Source organism: Sorghum bicolor, chromosome 7 (genome assembly GCF_000003195.3).
Source record: "Sorghum bicolor cultivar BTx623 chromosome 7, Sorghum_bicolor_NCBIv3, whole genome shotgun sequence".
NCBI lineage: Eukaryota > Viridiplantae > Streptophyta > Magnoliopsida > Poales > Poaceae > Sorghum > Sorghum bicolor.
The window spans coordinates 6,631,361-6,653,984 of record NC_012876.2 but is presented as its reverse complement, the minus strand read 5'-3'; the positions used below and the strand labels follow the sequence as shown (position 1 = coordinate 6,653,984).

At 41.2% G+C, this 22,624-nt stretch overlaps 3 protein-coding genes and 1 pseudogene across 9 annotated transcripts; 1 reads left to right on the top strand and 3 right to left on the bottom strand.

Annotated features, from left to right (window-relative positions):
* LOC8071113 (cinnamoyl-CoA reductase 1) lies at positions 2,023-4,911 on the top strand. The gene is made up of 6 exons (XM_002445113.2): positions 2,023-2,347; positions 2,498-2,667; positions 2,831-3,016; positions 3,470-3,632; positions 3,778-3,967; positions 4,394-4,911. The coding sequence occupies exons 1-6, from the start codon at positions 2,212-2,214 to the stop codon at positions 4,524-4,526; spliced, it is 978 nt and encodes a 325-aa protein (XP_002445158.1). The 5' UTR covers positions 2,023-2,211; the 3' UTR covers positions 4,527-4,911.
* LOC8071112 (nuclear transcription factor Y subunit C-4) lies at positions 5,114-8,384 on the bottom strand. 6 transcript variants are annotated; one of them, XM_021465016.1, is made up of 4 exons: positions 8,248-8,384; positions 8,103-8,143; positions 6,797-6,854; positions 5,114-6,239 (listed from the first exon to the last, which is right to left on the bottom strand). In XM_021465016.1, exon 4 carries the CDS (start codon positions 6,204-6,206, stop codon positions 5,445-5,447), a length of 762 nt encoding a protein of 253 aa, XP_021320691.1. In that variant the 5' UTR covers positions 6,207-6,239; positions 6,797-6,854; positions 8,103-8,143; positions 8,248-8,384; the 3' UTR covers positions 5,114-5,444. The 6 variants fall into 6 exon arrangements, with proteins under 6 accessions (XP_021320691.1, XP_021320694.1, XP_021320690.1 ...); XM_021465019.1 differs by having other exon boundaries at positions 8,103-8,132; positions 8,248-8,363; XM_021465015.1 differs by lacking the exon at positions 6,797-6,854.
* LOC110437199 lies at positions 10,447-12,968 on the bottom strand (annotated as a pseudogene).
* Positions 14,475-22,405, bottom strand: LOC8070396 (zinc finger BED domain-containing protein RICESLEEPER 1). Of its 2 annotated transcripts, XM_021464980.1 has the most exons (5): positions 22,254-22,405; positions 19,288-19,364; positions 18,902-19,195; positions 16,241-18,328; positions 14,475-14,784 (listed from the first exon to the last, which is right to left on the bottom strand). In XM_021464980.1, the coding sequence occupies exons 1-4, from the start codon at positions 22,388-22,390 to the stop codon at positions 16,245-16,247; spliced, it is 2,592 nt and encodes an 863-aa protein (XP_021320655.1). In that variant the 5' UTR covers positions 22,391-22,405; the 3' UTR covers positions 14,475-14,784; positions 16,241-16,244. The 2 variants fall into 2 exon arrangements, with proteins under 2 accessions (XP_021320655.1, XP_002443958.2); XM_002443913.2 differs by lacking the exon at positions 19,288-19,364 and having other exon boundaries at positions 14,540-14,784; positions 22,254-22,377.

Here is a 22,624-nt window from a genome sequence, read left to right as displayed (position 1 = left end):
TGCAATTAGTTTCCATATTAGTTCATATTTGGTCCTTCTAATTAGCGGCCCAACATTGTGCTAAATTTTAGCAATTGGGATCCAAATAAGCCCCTATTCCACACACGGCAATAGATGTGGTTTTGAAAAGCTACATGCACTCCATTGCTATAAGTATACTATACAAGCTTGGAAAATTAGAGATGCCTGTTTACTTCCAAAAAATTTTGCAAAATAGGAATAGTAGCACTTTCGTTTGTATTTGACAAATATTGTTCAGTTATGAACTAACTAGGTTCAAAAGATTCGTCTCGTCAATTCCGACCAAACTATGCAATTAGTTTTTATTTTCATCTATATTTAATACTCCATGCATACGTCTAAAGATTCGATGTGACGGGAAATCTGAAAAATTTTACAAAATGTTTGGGGAAGTAAACAAGGCCCTAGCCTCTTTCGTGAGATGAAGAGATGACCTCCACAATGGCCTCTAGCAGCCTATAGGGGTACCACTACCACTCCTTGTGACATGGAACATTACCGCCGAGCTAGATGATGGGATAGTACGCCAATGCTATTGCGTTGGGAAAGCCTTCATAGTTATATACTATATATCAATATAAAGGGCATGCTTGTAATGGCGTCCATTTTAATTAAACTTCAATATCTTAATATTTATACTGCTGTATATATACACGTGTGGTAATGCATGAAAATGCTTCCGATAAGCATTCTATGTAGTACAATCCATAACGCAATCTGATGAACATTTATGTTTTTCTTGAGTATATCTTTATTATCAATTTGTTATAAGAAAAAAACACTGCTGAATGACTGACGAATTCGGTTAATAAGGTCAAGCGAACGTGCTAGAAATATACTCTCTCTCTCTCCCTCTTTCTCTCTCTACAGATGGAGATATGTTTGACAAAGCAAGATATTTTTTGCAAAAAAAGACAAAGCAAGATTTGACATGAAAGAAAAGATAAATTGCTTCTTTTTTCCTTGGGAAAAAACTGTTTGTGATTAAACTGTGCACAAAATCGAAGGCGATTGCTAAATCCAATACACTTTGGGGCACCAATTATCTGGACAGGGAACGAAAGGGAAAAAAGAACTCCAAGAAAACCTGGTTTCCTGTCATGCCCAAACATCCAAAAATCTCATCTCAAATGGCCCAAGCTCACTACGATGATGATGATGAATTGATAACTAAAATAGCCCTCAAAACTAAACCTTCCGAAGATTCGGTTTGTTTATTAGGGGAAAAAAAGAGTTAGATAAGACTCGGTTTGGTTAGGAGGAAAAAAAACTCTTGGACCATGACCATTTCCACATCTACATCGTGTCACATGATCGATTCCCACCATTGATATTTGATTTAAAATACCATCTGAAATGTTTGCCGTCCGCACATTTCAACAACTATATGCCCATGTCATGAGCCATTCATTTAATGAGATTGGATGATTAGGATGATATATTACTTCCAAGAAGGTAATATGTGAAATATTAGTTAATTAATTAATTTTGGTAAAGTATGATAAACAAGGAAAGTTTAGATACAAAAATCTTTTTTCTAGATCCATTTGATATGATAAATCCTTTTATTTTGCAGCTTTGATCATCATTACATAATTTGATTAGTATATACTACCAAAATGGATCTAGAAAATCAAAGTATCTAATTAATTAATTAGCCTGTAACTTTTCGTTCCTCTGTACGTGATAGCTACATGTTTTAGCGTGTTTCGTTCCCAATGTTAGTTGGCATGCAACATAGAAGATCATCACAGGTTTTGGAAATGACAGACCGGAGGGAACTCTGGCCTCTTTTTATCTACCGGCAGCCATAAAACAATATGGGTGGGGATAACAATTAACAAAAGGGCCAGAGGTAAAATCTATATACCTAATAATAAAGAGTCAAAATCAAAGTATTTTTTTCGTCCATCCATTCGTTTGATCCATCCCTCCAACTAACAAACAATGAAGAGTTTCTTCCATCCAGACTTATACGTAAAGAAAGAAAGGGGGGAAAAAAATTCTCAGAACCCGCCAAACCGGCCGCCTCGATCGGCGGTCGCCTTCGCTTCCCTCTGCAGTTGACCTCACGTCTACCATCACCCACCGTGCAAGAAGAAGAACCGCAGCGGGAGCAGGGCACTCAGCCACACAGAGAGCTGAGCCGAGCAGGGAGAAGGTGTCGGAGTCGGACGCGAGAGCAGCAGCATGGAGGCGGCGGCGGAGAGGGGCACCGTCGTCACCGCCTGCGTGACCGGCGCGGGGGGCTTCCTGGCGTCGTGGCTCGTCAAGCTCTTGCTCTCCACCGGCCGCTACGCCGTCCGCGGCACCGTGCGGGATCTCGGTATGTCTCGCGTACGTCCCCGGCAGCAAAGCCCCTTGCTCTAAGTCTTCTGAGAGCTTCTCATCACGTTGGTCACAGCAATAAACTTCGTCCTCTGAATCTCAAGAGAAGTAACGGTGGTGATGATTTTGTGCTCCTGCGCTGCTGTAGGTGATGGCAAGAATGCCCATCTTATGACACTCGAAGACGCCGGCGAGAGGTTGCAGTTGGTCAAGGCTGACATGCTGGACTACGGCAGCGTTGCGTCCGCGGTCGCCGGCTGTGAGGGTGTCTTCCATGTCGCGAGCCCTGTCCCCTCCGGTCAACTCTCCAACCCTGAGGTGATTTTGCTCAAAAAAGTTTGGTCCTTGCATTGCTTTTTCTGAACTTTCCAGGTTGTAGCTAGTTTTGTTCCTCCAATTACAAACAGTGCTTATGAATTATGATGTTCTATACTTTCTGTTCCTTTATTATAGAACATTTTACCACAGTAATCTTTTGCAGGCAGATGTCATAGCTCCTGCTGTAACTGGTACACTGAATGTGTTGAAAGCTTGCCACGAGGCAAAAGTGAAGAGAGTTGTTGTGGTATCTTCAGTGGCTGCTGTGTTCAATAATCCTAACTGGCCTAAGGGCGAGGCCTTTACCGAGGATAGCTGGTCAGATGCAGAGTATTGCAGAAAAAATGAGGTATTATATATAGTAAATCCATTAATTAAGTAAAACTGCGTTGTTTCAGTTGTCAAGGCTTTATGTGCACATATAGTGGGATGGAGCATGTTTATGTTTATCTTTAGGTCTGATTGTCTGAGCAACACAATGAGTTATCGATTTAGTATTACTTATAGGATCATCCACGATTATGCCCTTTGTCCTTACTGCCGACTTGCCGAGCGCTGCAACTAATTTTGACATGCTAACATGTGGCTTTGATTCAAACTTTCAGAGGCGATTTTCCTTTGTGCATTCTCTCTCTAGTTTCCATTTGGATGTTTTCTTAAAAAATGAAACTACCGTCATTGTTTGGTTTAACATTAATGTAACATTCTTCATTCAACCTTATGGGCTACTTTTTCCATGGAGCAGGTAATAGTCATGTCTGAATCTACTCGTATTAATTCATCTGAGTTCTTGTTCTTGTAGGAATGGTATTTCCTTTCTAAAACACTGGCAGAACATGAGGCTTTTGCTTATGCAGCAAAAACTGGGCTAGACATTGTAACTATTTGCCCATCATTGGTGATTGGACCTTTGTTGCAACCCACAGTAAATGCAAGTGTTAAAATCTTCCTCGGTTATATCAAAGGTGGAGAACATTCTTCTTCTTTTTTTACTATTTAGTCTTTTTTTATTTGCATTGAGTAGTATTTACTGCATCTTTTGTTAACAAGTATCTTCATTTAGTGTATGGTTAGGACTCTGTCTTGAATGTAAGTGCTGTTCTTGTGCAGGAGATCAGGAGACAGTCAATAATGGATCCATGAATCTAGTGGATGTTCGTGATGTCGCTGACGCCCTTCTGTTGGCTTACGAAAATCCTCAGGCATCTGGACGGTACCTCTGCTGTTCACCAGCAATAAGAGTCTCTGATATTGTAAACACACTAAAGACCTCATATCCAACACACACTTATCCCCAAAAGTAAGCCTCTACCTCTTCCCCGGCAAGTGATTTTGTTCTGTCCCTTTCATGTCCCTCCGTATCTTTGATAGATTTGATTCTACTCTCTGTACAGCTTTCATTTTTGAAAACATAAGTATAATGTGTATGCATGGCCAGAATTGAGCTGGTGAAAAAATGAACATGACCCCAATTTTTTCTGCAAAAATCTCAAATCTTTTCTGATTGACCAAATGATAGTGCTCTAATCGTATATATCAATCATTGCTTTATAGAGACGTAACTAGTGCATTACCCACGCTGTTTAGCAGGTCTTAATTATGCTATTCAGAACTTTGCATCATGTTCTTCCTTCCCATCTGATTTACTCATTGAGCTCCTTTTTCTTTATCTGAAAGATAGTTACTGAACTTTTATCCTTCTCCGTCGCAATATAATGACTTGCAGATTCGTTGAAGTGGAAGGTAGCAACACATATATCACGGAGAAGCTTCGGAAGCTAGGGTGGACCTCTAGGCCTATGGAGGAAACCCTGCGGGACAGCGTCGATTGCTACCGAGCTTTGGGGATCCTGAACTGAGCTTCCATTCAGCTCTGGGCTTTGGCTGCTGCTGCTGCTGCTATTTTCAGCTTCTTTTGGATCTCTTCATGTAAGCAGTGAATCAGAAATTTAATTCAGAATAAGCTGGTGTAGGAACTAGAAAAGGGGATCGTGGGAGATGCTGATGCTAAGAATGAACTTGAACACCATCGTTTCTGAGTTTTTGTCTCTGCGTGCTTGAGGGCAAATTAGTACTCGCATGCTGTAACGCTTAAATCTGGTGTCGCAGAACTGAACCAACAATGAAGAGGTTCTGTGAATAAATCGAAGTACGTGGTAGACTAGCGCCATGCTGTGAATAACAAACGTGGTAGAACCGAACCAACAATGAAAAGTTTCTTTGCCAAATGTGCAATTCCTGGTTGCTGATATGGGCTTTATGGTCGACCAAATTTTATTTACTTGACACTTGTACTTATGTGCCTAAAACTTGCCATATGAAAGAAACTTTTCAGTCTAGCCTGGAATAAGCATTTATGTTACTGTTACTATGAAACTTTGGTGACTGACTGACTGGCCAGGAAGGTAAATATTCTAGCGAAGCAAAGAGCACAATGGCTAACAAATAAGGCAAGCAAACACAGGTGTCGCATGAAGTTCCACCACTCCGTTCATACAAGGGCCTTCCACTGGCCCAACAGTTGGTATATTGGATTAGACAGAAAAGGGTAATCTTACTACATTAGTTTGCAAATCACCTACCAAATCACAATCATTTTCTACTGCTGCCATGGCAGTTGGGAGTCGAAACTACCATCAGGAAACCCAAAGACCTAATTAACGACAACTGTTTCAGCCAGCAATCATCGGCACAAATTAACATAACCAAATCATATTTAGAGGCCTAAGTTCAGACCAAGATGTAATTGCTTTGCTGTTATCATCTCTTGGCTACTTTCAGGGAGACTGCTGCTGCTGCTCTTCGGAGGGTTCTTCCTCTGGCACTTGTGGCTTCTGCCACATATACGTCATTGGCTGACCCTGCTGGCCACCATACATCATACCTGCTCCTGGCACCTGCTGTGCTGGCACATAGTAATATGGATAAGAACTATGATCAGCTGGGGCCCCCATAGCAGGCGGCAGGCCAACTCTTGGAAGCCCGAGTCCCTCCTCTTTCATTTCATCCCTTGGGATTATGTCCACCAGGAAGTCATATATGTCAGTCCTGGTGATGGCAGCTGCAATGTCGTTCTTCTGCAAGGTCCGGCGCTTGTTCTCCTCTGTGTGCATCCATGACCTCAATGTCAGCTCTAATATGAATACCTCGCATGCCTTCGCAAAGACAACAGGAGCTTCTGCAGAGATCATCCGCACGTCCTCATCAGCCTTCATTATCTTCTTTATCCTTGCAAGTGGCAAGGTGTGGTTCTTGAAGTCAGTTGTTTGTTCAATCTCATCCATCTGGGTAGTCCAGAACTCCCTGAGCTGCTGTTGCTGCTGTTGCTGAAGTTGATGGTGAAATTGCTGAGCCTGCTGGTAGACCATCTGGTGCTGAGCACTGAGTTGAGCTGGATTGGGGAATTGTGCTGCTGGCTGTGAGCCAGGAGGAACAGCAGGAGCTCCAGCTACCATTGTGGGTGCTGCATAGGAAGCAGCAGCAGGATAAGGTTGTGACCCAACACCCATCACTGGCTGAGGCTGTGAGGATGGTTCCATCTTGTTTGTCCAAAATCAATGTTGTCCTGACCCCTGGAAAACAATTGCAAAATTGATCAGTTTTTTCATCCCATCCAGATCAACCAGAAAGATTACAAATTTACAGGTTATAATAACACTTGTAAAAATGCAAAAGACATATTGCAGGTTATAACACTGTTAAAATTCTCAGATCTACGTGGATGGATGGGATTGGGAATGCCTCTTTTGTATGAAAAAAAAACACAGGCCTTTATCTTATATACTCTTGTAGCTTGAATGCTACCCTTGAGAGCGGCAAATAATCAGACTGAAGTTACAAAAGATGCTTGCTTGTAAAATTTCATCTCAAGCACAAATTCATCTTAGAGCAACTGCAGCTGTGCTATAGCTCATTGGCATAGCATTTATCTTGATGGTTGATTTCAATATCACAATTCACAAATACATAAACTTCCATTAAACATGGAACAAACATATGATTAGTTGATTATTTCGGACAAGGGCAACTGGTATACAGTAAAGGAGACAATATTTTTAATAAAAAAATCACAACGTCTATTAACCTTGTCCCTAATTCCTGATAATGCATGACAGGAAGGCAAAATTACCTTTCATGCTCCCACTTTCAATAATTTAAAACTAGGTATTTGCACAACCAGTGAGTCCCTGCCAGTATTGGTCAAACAGGTTACTGATATTGCAAATAGCTTTGATGATGGAAAAAAACAATTTAGTTTGATGGTTCACTTTCCATTAGCTCTGTCAATGATAGCAAAGACACATTTGAAGTTTTCATAATGATCTCTTTTCATGATCTGTTACCAAAAATGAGGTTTAGTATGTTCTGCACGTAAGCTTAAGCTAGGCTGCAACTGCCTAAATAGAACTTAAATAACATGGCGATTCAGTGGTTTCTTGGGTAGTTGGCTTAGGTGGAGTAAAGCTGACATGTGTCTTGTCAACATGACACGCACTGTGAAGAACTCAACATCTTTCAAAAAATCAGATTCAATGGATGCATTGGACCAAAAGTTCACCTGTAAATTAAGTTTGGAATTGAGAGGGGGAAACAGTAGATTCTAGAACTACTATAGCATGTTAAATACCAAACTACAGGTCCAGAACCAAATTAATCATCACATCTAAGCTCTTGCAGAAATGTAATCCATATGCAACATGGGACTAGTAATCAGAGAAATATGGTAATGTGCACACTTGGAACTACTTAATTCCCATGTCACACCAATAAAAGAAATTACATGCCAAACTTAAGATAACATGCATGCCATTAGTTACAACATTATCAAAGATAGACGAAAGCTTAAATTCTGTTAAGATAGTACAAACCCATTACCCAGGTCTCCTTTCCCTACATAGGCACAAACATGATTTGACGGCTTAAAGGAATAATATTCTAAATTCCAGAGAGTTCATGAGCAGACAAATGGCGAGAGCATTATAGCATCAGCTACCCTCACAACTCACTACTCAGCAATGGTCAGTCTGTAACTGGCATGAGTACAACAGTCAACAAAAAAAAAAGTTCTTGCACACATCAAAAGCAGATGCGCTGGACTACCGGAGCAGTAAGTACAGAAGGTCAGGGTGTAGGCGAGTCAACCAGGTCTTCTTCGAAGAAGACACCGTGCAATATTCATATTCACTTATTCAGACCAGCCTTAGTTCTATTTTTAGAAATCAAACCAGTACCAAAGCAAGCAAGGGATTACCATCGAACGGCACAGGGGGTGGTCAATTGAACACCGAAAAAATCGGAGTTGAATTACATCTACTAGTACCACTAGACCAACACATATCGGAGGAGCATATGACCCGCCCAAAGGGATCCGGGCTTGTTTCATCACAGAAACGCGAAGATCGTGCAGGAAAAGGAGAGGAGGAGGAGATACGCACCACCTTGAGCCACCGCAGCCGCCGCCGTGTCTACTCCAACCCTAGCAAGGAAAACGGATGAGACCGAGGAGAAGGGGAAGGGGAAGGAGGAGGGGAGGAGGAGAAGATAGGGATGAGAACGGGGAGATGGAAGCAAGCGGCTCACCTGGATCCGGCGCCGAGCGCCTGCGGCAGCCCTCGTCGCCTGCGAGGCAGCCGGCAGCGGTGGCGGCGGAATCGGGAGTCGGGAGCGCTGGCAGCTGTCAGCCTGTCACGGAGTCGGGGTCGGGGGCGGTTTTTTTTTTTTTTTTCTGGCCTCAGGTGGAGTGGGCCTGGTTCCCGGATGGCCGAGATTCGGCCCAGATCCCGTCCGATCCGTACATGTGTTCAAATGAGGCTTCACCAGCTGATAAAATCCAAGCGAATTTTCTTTTCTTTTTTTTTATGGAATCAATAAAGTTTTGCCGGAAGGCTTTTAAAAAGAAAAAAGTGTTGTAACACTCAGAGCGTTTTATGCTCTCCTGACACCAGTTTTTTTTCTTGGTATCTTCTTCATCCTCCCGCCGCCCACCCTCACACGTGGTAAGGTCTTGCCGGCCGATGAAATCCTATCGCTCCGTGGCGACCTCTGTCCTGCTGTCATGGCTATGGCCGCCCTTTCTAACCTAGTCCGATCTCTCCTCCTCCGTCCGCTCCGGCGGCGTCACTACCGCCTCTGTGCCATCCTCTTTAAAAATATTTTCTAAGTCCGTCGGAGATGGAGAAGAGAGGGAGAGACGGAGATAGAGAAGATGAATTGAGTATTCCAACACGACTCCAAAAAAAGTTTATTTGACCTCCTTCGCCTATAGACGATAGATGTGGGTAGCATGAAGGGCGAATTGAACAGACCTGCTGATGCAGGAGCCCAGTACATGAGAACCCCAGTATATGGCAACAAGTACCATTCTATATCGTAAACATAGATGTTACCTAAGGGCACTCACAATGCAAAACTCTATCACAGAGTCTAAGACAATTACTTACATATTATTTATAATATTTTGCTGATGTGTCAGCATATTTATTGAAGAAAAAGGTAGAAAAAATAAGACTCCAAGTCTTATTTAGACTCTAAGTCCACATTGTTCGAGATAATAAATAATTTTAGACTCTATGATAGAGTTTGCATTGTGAGTGGCCTAAGTCAAAACAAAACAGAGATCTGTAGCATCGATAAATAGCCCCCAAACAACTGCGGAGCTAGTTAAGACAGTGCATCGTTGGGTTGGGCACACCACACCTCTGAACCAGAGCCAATCCCCAATTCAGGAAATGAATGTAAATCTAAAACACCCAGAAGCACGTGTTTTCGTTGCTTGAAGAGTACGGCGCCTGAGTAATGGCATATACACATACGAGAAAACAGCAGGAATATTCAGACATGCCAGTAGCTAGCTGCAAAGTGTATAAATTATTCCTGCTGTTTACTTCCAGACCTCTGCAGAGTGTATAAATTATACGGTATAAATCATGTGTATACACACAACTGAAAAAATTATATACAGTATAATTAAATGAGCAATGTGGCCTCTGCAGTATCACCCACTACTGGATCCTATGTTAATCACCATAGCCATCTACTAGTTGAGTACTTGTAATCTTCTATCCACAGATAAAAAAAAAGGTCCGCTGAGTGTCGGTACCTGACACTGACAGTAGCATGATAAATAGCCTGCAAATCATCCATTGGAAACACAAATTACAAACCCCCACCAGAGGACAAGCGTGTTGGAGAATATATGCCAATGCAATGCGACATAAAAGCTTTCTGTTTACTTCCCGTATTTTCAGTCTTAGCCATAATCCAAAGATGACATATCACAACGTTTCACAGATAAACAAAAAAAAATATAGATTATTTCATTCATGTAATTATGTAAAGCAGAATAAATCGTGAATAAATTAAATAGCATCACAGTCAGCACCCTACTTCGTGAGTTATTTTACCCATGATGCATATTGCGAATACAATAGTCTACAAGTACAAAGACATGTAATCATATAATGCATACATACATGATAGAAAGCACCTCCGTTATTGGAAAACTGTTATTGCATAGTGCGCCTTTTGGTCCTAAGTTACTGTAAATCGAATAGATGCACTACTGTTTACTTCCAGAAACCATCAGCGAAAGGGAAAAAAGGATGCTGTGACTATCAAATTGCTACTAGTTGTCTAGCTAATAAAGAAGAAAACACAGTAATGAGAGATGGCATCACAATCGTGCATTTTTCATCAAGAATTATTAAAATATATGCATGCTTACTTCTAGAAACTGGTATAAGAAAACTAACAGAACAACGAAAGCGAAGTTTTACCATTCTACTTAATCCAATCTTGGATGCATACGAGAGCCTCAATTGTTTTGATATTCAATTTGCTCCATTGCTTACTAATTGCTGGCCCCTCGCTGCTTAATGCTGCCTCACACTGAACAGCAGAACCAGGCATTGCCAATATGTCGCGTGCCATGACAGAAAGAGATGGATACTTTGCCGAATTACTCATCCACCAGTTCATAATATTAAAATCATCGTTCCTTGGAACAAGGTCATCATCAAGGTACTTGTTAAGTTCTGTCGATATCTGGCTCTGCACATTAAGATGCTTGTCCGGATCTTACAATGAGTCACTGTAAAATCCACCCACTTGAACATCACGACTTTTACAAATTGGTGTGTCGACACTTGGTTGATCTACAGAACTACAATATTCAACAAAGAGCTCCAAGATTGTATCATTTACAGCAGATACATATTTTGCTGCTTCGCTGCCAAAAGCTAGTTTTAGATGAAACTCAATAAAAGCAAATTTGAATCTTGGATCAAAAACAACAGGTACTGACAACCACACATATGAGTTTTGCCAGAACTCATCAAGTGCTTCCTGCATCTTCCAGACCATTCTAGAAAGTTCAGTATGATCAGTAGACGCTTGTTCTTCCAAAGTTCTCCTAACTATCCACAATTCATTGAAGTACATATTTGCTGTCGGACAAATAGGACCAGAAAATACTTGAACAGCATGATAAATAGCCCTTAATATCTTGCAAACTGACTCAACGGTTTCAGTTTCTTTAGCAGGTAACAACTCTTCGGAGGGAATGTCTTCTTGAAATGCAAAAGAACTTCAAGCCTGAAGTAAATTTTGTGTCACAGTTTTGCATCTTCCTCAGGAAATTTCAATTCCATATGTCTAGTAACTTCTATAAGCTTCTGTTGGGCCAGCGATGTGGACATACATGCCTGGATAAATCTCTCTAGTATGTCAGTAGCAAGGCACACGCGAGACAACAGCAAAACATCCCTTTCTTTATGGAAGTAGTGGTCATTGCCTCCTGGGAGATATGGAAGCTAAGAAATGATAAAGTGTTCAATAATGGCCCAGTCCACATTGACATTTGGTTCAGAAATTTCAAAAACCAGTGCCTCCTTCAATCCCTTCGGTTCAAGGATGATCTTAGATCAGCCTTTTGTTTTTGGCTAAATGCATTTAGTTAAATTCTTGTTGTATGTTTGTGCTCTTTTTTTCAAAATTTATAAAATGAAGTGCTGTGGGGATTTCCCCCACAGTTTTTGCCTTCAAAAAAAGATTAAGCATGGGTTGCCCTTTTGAAACAATGCTGTTAAGCACACCATCCAGGCAAGCAGTATTGCATAGCTCACCACCAATAGGAAAGCATTTCCTTTGGATGAGAAAGTCCTTCAGGTTAGATGTACGCTCATCGTTTCTGATTTCATGACACATGTCAAGCTAAAAAGCTTCCGATCAAGATTCCAATCTCTTATAGCTTCCCATATGACATTAAATGGCCCACTTTCAGAATCTAGTGCACGAGCCTCCTTAAAATGTATTATCCTATCCAAATTAGTGGGTGATGGCTGAAATACACCAAATTTGATGATTCTCTTTTCAAGTTTCCAGTCTGAATCAATGAAATGCACTGCCAGACAGAGATACTTGACCAAGGCCTCAGATCCATAAGTCCACAAACATGCTGATAACGAAACCAGATGGGATGAAAGCGCAATTTTCTTCTTAAGGTCAGCCTTTCTCTCCTGGAACAAAATAGTCGAAAACTCTTCGATATCAGTGCTTGAAGCCATGTTGAACGCTGGATTTAGGCTTTTTGCAAAACAAGTCATTTCTTCATGATTGAGAATGGAGAGGTGATAGCCATGCAAACTAATAGTCGAGCGATTATCCAGTGGGTCTTCCCTGTAATTAAATTTTTTTTCTATTTTTAAAAGTTGATTTTGTATTTTCTATAAAAAGATTTCTACAGGCGGGTGACATAATTGAACCACCTGTAGCGGTTCACATAACTGAACCGTCTGTAGAAATGAATTTCTACAGGCGGTTCTCAGTTACCTGCCTGTGGAAAAGTTTATTTCCACAGCCCAACAGCGCAGGCGGTTCGTCAATCCGCATGTAGAAAGGGGTTGCGAAACCTCTGTGTACTAGTGGGTGATGGACTTTACTCTAAAAAGAATCCACGGTTGTTCTTTTAAGTTTCATGATGATTACCCTTCAATATAAAAAAAATACTGATAGTTTAATTAGCCAATTAGGCATTACCGCATTAGCTCTAATTCTCCTAAACCGATGGACATAACAAAAACTGAACAAAGAACGTACCTGCTGGCTGCTGGTGCTGGCTGCTGCCTCTGGTCGCCTGGACCTGCAGTGCGGACAACAGCTCAGGGTCTCAGGGTCAGGGATGATCGGAGTCGGTGAGCCTGGACGGAGTCACGGAGGTGCCTGTGCCTGTATGGCCTGGCGGCGCCGACGGCACTGCGGCAGGCAGGAGCGTGAAAACTGAATCGCGATTTTTCAGCAAACATTGGGTGGGTCCAACGCACACAAGTTAAAAAGTAAGTTTGTATGAATATATTTTGTTAAAAGTTTAGATGCAGTAAACTTTGAGTTTATATGACTACGAATCCCTTTTTTTTGTTCTCTAACCGATTCTAGATACATATTCGATAATAATGTGAAATATCCAATATTATCTGTACCTGTGAAGAATAAGGTACCATCTAAAATTTAAAAACTTATATTTATGACTATTTCATTATGCAAATGATAATTATTTTTACTATAACAGATGATGCGTATCATTTAAACTATTTAAAAGTTATCTACATGGCTAATCATATTTATGGCTAATTATAAAGCTTAAGTTTAAATATTTTTCAATAAGTAAATTAAATATGTAATTTTTTCATAAAATTTTAAAAAACTGAAGTCCTTGATAAGTTTATTTTTGTCCCTCAACTCTTGTCTTTCTCTAACTTTAACACCTCAACTATCAAAACCGTTCAATTTTGGCCCTAAGCCAGTTTTGAGTGGTTTTCGGATGGCCCTAGGTTAAAATTGAATGGTTTTGACAGTCGAGATGCCAAAATTAGACGGCTTTTGCAGTTGGAGGTCAAAATTATGCCTTGTGTTGTTTCGGACTGTTTTTTTTAAAATAAGTATCCCATAGAATGTTTGGATACATGCATGGAATACTAAATATAGACTTTTTACGAAATAACACAACTAGAGAATAATTTAGGAGACGATTTTTTAAGCCTAATTAGCCCATGATTGAACACTAATTGTTATAGTTATAAATGTGATAAAATACATGTTAAATTTTAGTACCTCCAACCAAACATCATCTTAGACAAAAAAGGCAAGAGTCGAGGGCTAAAAACATACTTAATTCTCATCCCAAAGATCCATAACTGCACATAACAATACCATATAACCAACTTTCTTGACATGAATGGCAAACTTGATCAAAACCAACCAAGAAAAAAAAAATGCTTCGCACCATGCATAAATGGCAGTAATATCCACAGATGGCTAGACATATCAGACAGTTTGCACAAGCAAACAAACAAATTGTTCTTCTTTTTTTTTTTGAGACACGCAAGCAAACAAACAAAATGGTGCCTAAGGAGGGGAACGGAGGGGGTTGCAACGCCATTGGGCTCAGTGCATTTAAGCGGTGAGCTCGCGGGGAGCCCCGACCCAGTCCATGATCTGGGCTTAAATGGTCTGTGGATGTGAAATTAGACAGTCGGCCACAGCCCACAGGAGAAAATGGGCTATGTCCTCCATTCGTTCGCTGTTTCTCGATGCGTTGGTTTACTGAGCATATATGCTATTCAAGATTAACGCAAATGTTCAAGATCCACACTATGAGTATGATGATCTGAAGCCAGCAATCATTTACATGGTGATGTAACCTTACGAGCCTCAAGACCTGTAGATCAAATAAACCTGAGCACTACTGGTGATTGCTCCCAAATTTAGATTTTGATGGGGCACACTTGCACAGCACAACCAGCACGCCAAGATGAACATAAAAAGAGCATCAGTCATCAAATGGTTTTCTATTGCCGTCATACAAGAATTCTCAATCAGGATGAAGTCATTGGCACTGTACAAATAATCTGCACCAGATATACCTAATAACATGATAAAATCACTAGAGAACAATGTGCGCAATATAGTACATGTGAACACTCAGAAGCCCGCATTTGGTAGCTTCCAGTCTGCGAGATGTCTGATATACAGCACAAGAAATGGGCGGTGTACTCTTGCGATATCAACCTGTATTCCCGGGTTAGAAGCACTATGGTTATCAACTGTTTGTGATCTTCTGATCTGATGATGAGAAGGAAAAAAAAATAATGGTCAGCATTGATAGTTTGCTGCAGCATGATAGCCTGTAAAACGTACCACTCACCCCTAGGAGTCTGTGAACACAAATATCTCTATTCAGCGCAATACAAGCAATTTAAATTTCTCCGTCTATTACTTGTATTTGATTTGTTCCCATGATGATAACATTTTGCAATACAAAGTTTCTCATACAACTGAAATTTATCATGAGTGATTTGCATCACATGTACCGTCAAACCCCATTTTCAGTGGAAACGTAGAAATCCCCTAGAAAAATGAACTTAGAAGTTTTCAAACAATTTGAAACGATAAACATCCATAGTGAATCTATAGATGTACTTCAACACAAAAATTGAGCTGAAAACTCAATCTAGAAAAATTCATACAAAAATGAACGATTTCAGGTGCATATGCACTACAAGACAAAATTCTTCTAGTGCAGGTGCACCTGAAACATTTAATTTTTGTATGAACTTCTACAAAATAAGTTTACATCTCACCTTTTGTGTCGAAGTACGTCTAAAGATTCACTATGAATATGCATCGTTTCAATTTTTTGAGAACTCCTAAGTACTAAATTCGTTCCAAACTATAATTTGTTTGACTTTTTTGACCTAAAGTTTGACCACTTGCCTTATTCAAAAATTTGTGCAAAATATCATTTCTTTTGTTGTGGCTTACTTTAACAAAAGTTCACAAGAATGACTTAAATTTGAACTATGTTTGCACAATTTTTTTGAATAAAACGAGTGATCAAACTTGGGGTCAAAAAAGTCAACCAAATTATAATTTGGAATGGAGGGAGGAAGTTTTTCTAGGATGTTCCACGTTTCCATCAAAGAGGGGTCTGCACTGAATATTTTCCTGACTTGCAAACCAAATTCTATAACAAACCCTGACATCCTTGAGCTGCAGAAACCTCCTCAAAACTAGCTGTAACTATGATGCATATTTACTCATATATATAATCTAAGTACACAACATTTTCCTGCCATGACGGAAAAACAGTTTCAATATTTTTTTTCTCGAACTGGCCGGAGAGCTGCATCATTATATTAAGGAGTGAAAGAGATACAAGGTCAAAAAAAAACAAACAAACAAACATGTACACACACAAGCACAAAAAAAAGAAAAAGAAAAAGGGGGGGGGACCAGAAGTTAACACAGCTTCAATATTGTGTTAGTTGAGAACAAACCCATTTATTTCTATAAGATACTGCACATCCTATTGATGGTTATTTTTCAGTAACTACCCTGTGATTGTCTACCTAATAAGATACACTAGTGCAGGTGCAAGTGGAAATGTTTCAACTGTGCACTATCAAATTTTATCGAGAATTAACAGTTAAGATGCTAAACAAGACAAACCAATAAAGCAATGCTTCCTTACAAAACTGAAACACGGAAATCAACAGAACAATCAAAGTGAAGAGATTACCATTCTATTTAACCCAATCTCGGGTACATACAAGAGCCTCGATTGTTTTGATATTTAATGTGCTCCATTGCTTATGTATCACATTTACCTCACTGCTTAATGCAGCCTCAAAATTAACAGCAGAAGCTGGAACTGCCAGGACATCACGTGCCATAACTGAAAGGGTTGGATACTTAGTAGAATTACTCATCCACCAGTTCAGAATATCAAAATCATCCTTCCTTGGGACAAGACCATCTTCAAGGTAGTTGTCAAGTTCTGTCAATTGTTGGTTCCTTGTCTGTGCATTAAGATGCTCATCCCAATCTTCCAATGAATCACTGTCAAATACATCCAACTCAACATCACGAGCTGATGTATCAGCACACAAGGTATCTGAAAGACCACAATATTCATGGAATAGCTCCCTTACTGTATCACGAATGGCAGATACATACTTTTCTGCATCCGTACCAAAAGCTCGCTTTAACCGGAACTCAATAAAAGTAATTTTGAATCTCGGGTCAAGAACAACAGGTATCGACAACCACACGTATGAATTTTGCCAATACTCATTGAATGCTTCCTGCATCTCCCAAACCATGTTAGCAAGTTCAGTGTGATCAGTTGATGCTTCTTCTTGCAAAGCTGTTCTAACTTTCCACAGTTCATTGAAGTACATATTTGCTGTGGGGCAAACAGGACTACAAATCACTTCAACAGCACGATAAAAAGCCCTGAGTATCCTGCAAACAGACTCAACAGTTTTGTTATCTTCTGCAGATAACAATTCTTCAGAGGGAAATGCCTTCTTGAAGTGCAGAAGAACTTCAAGCCTAAAGTAAATTCTGTGCCACCATTTGGCATCTTCCTGTGGGCACTTCAAACCCATATGTGCAACAACTTCTAGAAGTTGCTGTCGAGTCAGAGATGAGAACATATGTGCCTGAATAAATTTCTCTAGTATGTTACCAACATGATAAAGCACTGGTTGCCCTTTTGAGACAATGCTGTTAAGCACATCATTCACACAAGCAATATTGTATAGCTCACCTCTAATAGGAAGGCATTTCCTCTGGATGAGCAAGTCCATCAGCTTTGCGGTTCCCTCGTCATTTCTAATTTCACTGCCAGACGTCAAGCTGAAATGCTTCTGATCAAGATTCCAATCTCTTATAGCTTCCTGTATGACATTAAATGATCCAATATCAGAATCTAGCACACAGGCCTCCTTAAACTGTATCATCCTTTCCAAACTAGTAGGTGAGGACCAAAACACACCAAATTTGATGGTTTTCCTTTGAAGTTTCCAGTCAGAATCAATAAAATGCACTGCCAAACAGAGATACTTCACTGAGGCCTCAGGTCCATGAGGAGCCCAAACACTTGCTGACAAGGAAACCCGATGGGACAAGAGTGCAATTCTTTCCTTAAGGTCAGCCTTTTCTTTCTGAAACAAAAGAGTTGAATACTCTTCTATATCAATGCTTGAAGCCATGTTAAATGTGGGGTTTAGGCTCTTTGCAAACCTTCTCATTTCTTCATGCTCGACAATCGACAAGGGATAGCCATGTGAAATAATCATTCTAGTTAGCTCTTGATAAGATGCTTCTTGGTCAGGTTTCCTGGTTATATCAGTAGCAGTCTGAGCTGATGAGGTATTTTGCTCTGAGGGATTCATATCATCCATTGCTGGTAAAGCTAGAACATGACGTTCGCCTGAGCTTCCTTTGAGGAACTTACTAGCATATTCTGCAATCTGAACTTTGCCATTTGTCAATGCAGGTGAAAGCTCATCTTGAAGGCTAGATTTAGAACTCGGTATACTGGACTGGAACAACACACCTTTCTGATGATTTAGGCTATTTCCACTCCGTGCTGGACAAGTCTGAGTATGCCGGTTCAAATGGCTTCTACCTTTATCTGCACTGAGTCGCTTGTGGCAATGGACACAGTCAGCACCCTGGACTCTCCCTTGAACATAGAATGGTATAAAATCCTTCCATACCTTTGACCTGAATTTGCTATTCTCACTATGAGTCAACTTTATCTCATCAAGTGAATCTGGAAGAATTTGGTCCACCGGCTCTACTTCATTCACCACTATATCTGTAATGTATAAAGTTTGAATAGTTCAGTCATAATATGCACAAAAAATGAAAGACAAGATTTTCCATGAAAAAGGCAGGATTTTAGCTTCATACAACATACAGACTAACAAACCACGAAATTTACGAAATAAAGAAAAATGAGAGGCGAATGCGCTGTACATAGTCTATTGTATGCTCCTCTGTTTAACAATGCATCTTTTTAAGTGTTCTAAAAATGCTTCTTTTTAACTCGGCTACTGAGACAGATTAAAAACGCACTAACCACTTAATATCCTTCACAACATTAAAGTAGGAGCGCACAACTAAAAGTAAAAAATGTAAGAAAATGTTTTATCTTTAAAATGGTAATCATCATGAAATGACAGTCCCATTGTAAAGGCCTAAAAGCTTCCAAACTAATTAAGGAACTAAAAACTTCTACAAAAAATTATAGGATCTGATGATCAATGTAGTGCAGCTTACAAAATACATAATACCACATAATATCATTATGAAGAGTCTACAGTTGTATTAGCTGCTTGAAATGAAAATTGGCATCTCCCTTAAGAACTAGTCAGTAGCTAAAGCATACCATACGGCAAGTCTGCGTCCTGTTGAACTGGGCTTGGACAAAACCCATCTTTTGCTCGGCAAATTTTCTGGTGTCGCCACAAATGACTTGTCCCATTAGATTGACCATCAGCACCTCTGCAACTCATGCGAATATGGCAGTAGCGACATTCCGCGCTCTGAATTGCTCCATCTACAATGATGGGCTTGTATTCATCCCAAACCTTGGACCTCTTCTTTCTGAGTCTGGAGGGGCCATCAGAAGCTGCCCCTACTTTCATGTCATCACTGTCATGCTCGTCCAAGTGATCCATATCTGCAGATAATCCAATATTATTAACTTTCTCAAATATCATTTAATCTCAATTAAACAGAATGACAAACATCATAATAAAAATGCTTAATCACCATGAGGAAATGTAAAGTGGTTCCACTGTAAGCTGAACTCCACAGAAAACCTCCTAGCATAAAATGCCAGAAGCATTCTGCACAAACAAACAATAAGTGCAGAAGCTAACTACTACATGGACAACAAGGTGCTAAACGCAAAGCAGATAGCCATTAACTCCCACCCATCCTTACTATTTATTAACAAGGACATACTTGCAATCACCACCACTTCATGCACACAGACAGCTACAACATAAAGCTAACACATAGTATTCTCTAAACAACTTCAAGTCTCCAAGCGCCCAATTAATGTCAGAGGACAGAATAAATTCAAGGTAGGGCGAAATCAATAGCATAGACCAAAAAATAAGGTTTAAAATCGATGTATAGAACACACATGGGCCTGTTTGGATTGTCAGAATTCATCTGAATTAGAGTCAGATTCCACACCAATCTGTTTGGCTCCACACAGGAATTATAAAGTAACATTCCAGAGCTTTCCATTCTAGAAGATGAAGGCCCACAACCAATTCATGGGCTTATATTGGAAATTGATTCTCCGTCCCTTCCCCACACCCCTGACTCGCCCCACGCCCTCATCCTGATTCCCGAGCTCTGTTCTCAGGGCCATGGCAGGTAGGATTTCCTAGTGCCAGCCCTTCAATAGGCCCCTTCATCCATCACCAGATCTGAGCGAGACGTCAGTGTCCTCCTCCCACCATCCTAGAAGCAAGTTCTGCACACGGGCCACCTCCCGCCACCTCAGCTTCCTGGTGCAATCCCTCACCCTGCCTCCGATGTGGCAGTCCTAGAACCACTTGTGCTCCGTCTCGACCAGGAGCTGCCCCACGCTGAGGGAGGACACTGCCGTGCAGGGGCAGGCCAGCGGTGTCCCGTGGCAATTGCAGCAGCAGTGGTGCACACCCCACTCTGTCATGGTGGCAGCAGCCCATGCCCAGCTGGCGACACGGAGGCTGCCCATGGAGAGGTCGGTGGAGTCCCCGAGATTTGTTGGCCCTACCAGATTAACCCTCACCTCGCCGCCCCTCCCTCCTCTTCATCCAATGGTTTGGGTTGATAGCATCTGTTCTCCAGTTACTCAACCAGCATCGGAGAAATGCAAAAGGCCTTGCAATGTTATTCATTCTAGAAACTGCAGCTCACAGAGTCTCCCCTCCCACAGTTATCGCTCCCCCAGATATACAAAGTTTCATTCGTTCCTGAAAATACTTCTCCTGTTTCGGTTAATTCCATGTCTGCACTCTTTCACCTGACAGCTGAGTATTGCTTCACCAGTAGTTGGTTCAATCATTCTAAACAATCCATCACATGGTTAGTGCTGTTACTTAAAATCAGTAGTGGGAAACTGTGGTTGTACTGAGATGCTACACTCGGTTCCCACTTCCTGGCGCTTTTGATACCCACCGCAAATTAACAAAATTCTAAGAATCAGCCAAAAAATGGAATTTAATTCTAAGCAAAAGTTTCCATGTCCAAAAAAACAAAAAAAAATGAATTGAATCAAATTCTAGGTAACCCATTTCTAGTGGAATCTAATTGCTATAATCATCTTTGTTAAAAAAAATCTATAACCATTCATGGAATGAGATACAATTACAGGTATCCAAACAGCCCCATATAGAAATGATTTCTCAGTCAAGCATCCGACATCTTGTTGTGCAATTCAGTGTTGATAATATTTATTTCCGTAAAAGGCCCATTCAACTGTCATGTAACACCAATACAGATATGCATATCTGTACCTGTCATTTGAAAAAAAATGTGGACACAATTCAATTTTGTTTAAAAACACAACACAGCAAGGGATCTGTGAAGAAAGGAATGCAAGCGTGCCACCACACCAGTCAAGGGAAGTCGCAGAACCTGGTGTAGAGATTTGAGGATCGAAGCGAGCAGCAAAGGTGGGATCTAGGTAGGGTTAGGTTGGAGCTGGACGGGTGTTGGGGGTGAGCTTGCTGGATCCCGCTCAGTTCATCATCTGGGCTCAAGTGAGCTCTGGAGGGAGTTTTCGCTCAGGATATAGAGAACACCATCCACGCAACCACTCATATGGCCCAAATTGTTAAGCCATTTGGCTGCTTGGGATATTTGAAGTTTGCAGCGCTTATTTTCAGGAAAATGATGGCAGCAGCACTTTCAAAGTTTTCTTTTTGGCAAAAAATTAGAGATGTTCTTGCCAAAAGATAAAACAAACTACACCGACACTCACTGTTTAAAAAGGGGCTAAACTTGTGAGAAATCTGATCGATCTACGTATTTTCAAATAAAACACCCCGCCAACAATGGGCTGATATTCAACTCCATGTAACTCATACTCACACTCATGCTGTTCATAGCAATGTAGTGGAACCAGATCAAGAAAAAAAAAACAGAAATGCAGATGCCACACTACCAGCGCTGAAACTGAAAGAAAACTACAGTTTAACTTCCTGGAGTTTGTGCTTCAGAGTTCATAATGAACTATATTTCACTAAACTTGGCTAATTTATCAAAAACAAAGTACCAGAAAGAGAGAATCCTTCGAACTTGTAACTTACTGCTTAAACTTATGTAAAAAAAAAATGGATCATATGTACTCTATACTCTAGACCGGTAGACACCCATAGCCGATATGTACATACCAAATTGTAAAATACTAAGCGAGACTAGCAGCACTGGGGCCAGTCTTCATAATAATGGAGAAAGAATTGGGCTACAAATTGTAAAACAGATCGAGCAAAGCGAAAAATCGATCGCCCCAAAAATCCTCACTTAATTACGGAATAAAATACAAGGTATGCGGCGCCAAGAAGGTGGTGGGGATGGCACCCGCGCAACCCCAGCACGGGTCCCCGCCGCTAGCGACTCCCGGCGGCGGCCAGGGTGGCGGCGGCCGAGAAATACGAGATGGGCGCGCAGTACTTCGGCGGGGAAGGGGATGACGCGGAGGATAAGATGGGGAAGGGGAGCTAGAGGTGGCGCACCTGGATCGACGGACGTCATGCGGGAACGGCGGCGGCGGCGGGGCCTTTTCCTCTCTGCGGGAGCCGGAAGCGGACAGCAGCGACCCGACGTGCCCAGGGACCAGGGTAACCCAGTCCGACCCGCGCCCAACCCGCATTTGCAGTGAACCCAACCCGGCCCGGCCCGGTAGCGGTTGAAACCCATTTCCACTCCGCCCAGTGACCCAGCCCATACAACTCATTTTGGCCCAATCCACGCATTGTGACGCTGTTCAGTTCACTGCATCGTAGCAGCACCTGACCTGACGGACGAAACCAACCCAAGCATTGTGATAGCAGAAGACGGGGAATTAAAACCGTATCCAAACTGCGTGGCTAATCTGCGCCTTTAG

Bases quoted from the DNA above. Each gene is read 5' to 3' on its own strand.
- LOC8071112 (XM_021465016.1), bottom strand. From the start codon at position 6,206: ATGGAACCATCCTCACAGCCTCAGCCAGTGATGGGTGTTGGGTCACAA.
- LOC8071113 (XM_002445113.2), top strand. From the start codon at position 2,212: ATGGAGGCGGCGGCGGAGAGGGGCACCGTCGTCACCGCCTGCGTGACC. The intron at 2,668-2,830 runs GTGATTTTGCTC...AATCTTTTGCAG, and splicing joins GTCAACTCTCCAACCCTGAG to GCAGATGTCATAGCTCCTGC. The intron at 3,968-4,393 runs GTAAGCCTCTAC...AATGACTTGCAG, and splicing joins ACACACACTTATCCCCAAAA to ATTCGTTGAAGTGGAAGGTA.
- LOC8070396 (XM_021464980.1), bottom strand. From the start codon at position 22,390: ATGCGGGTTGGGCGCGGGTCGGACTGGGTTACCCTGGTCCCTGGGCAC. The intron at 19,365-22,253 runs GTGCGCCACCTC...TTGTTTGTGCAG, and splicing joins CATGACGTCCGTCGATCCAG to AATGCTTCTGGCATTTTATG. The intron at 19,196-19,287 runs GTGATTAAGCAT...GATTATCTGCAG, and splicing joins CCACTTTACATTTCCTCATG to ATATGGATCACTTGGACGAG.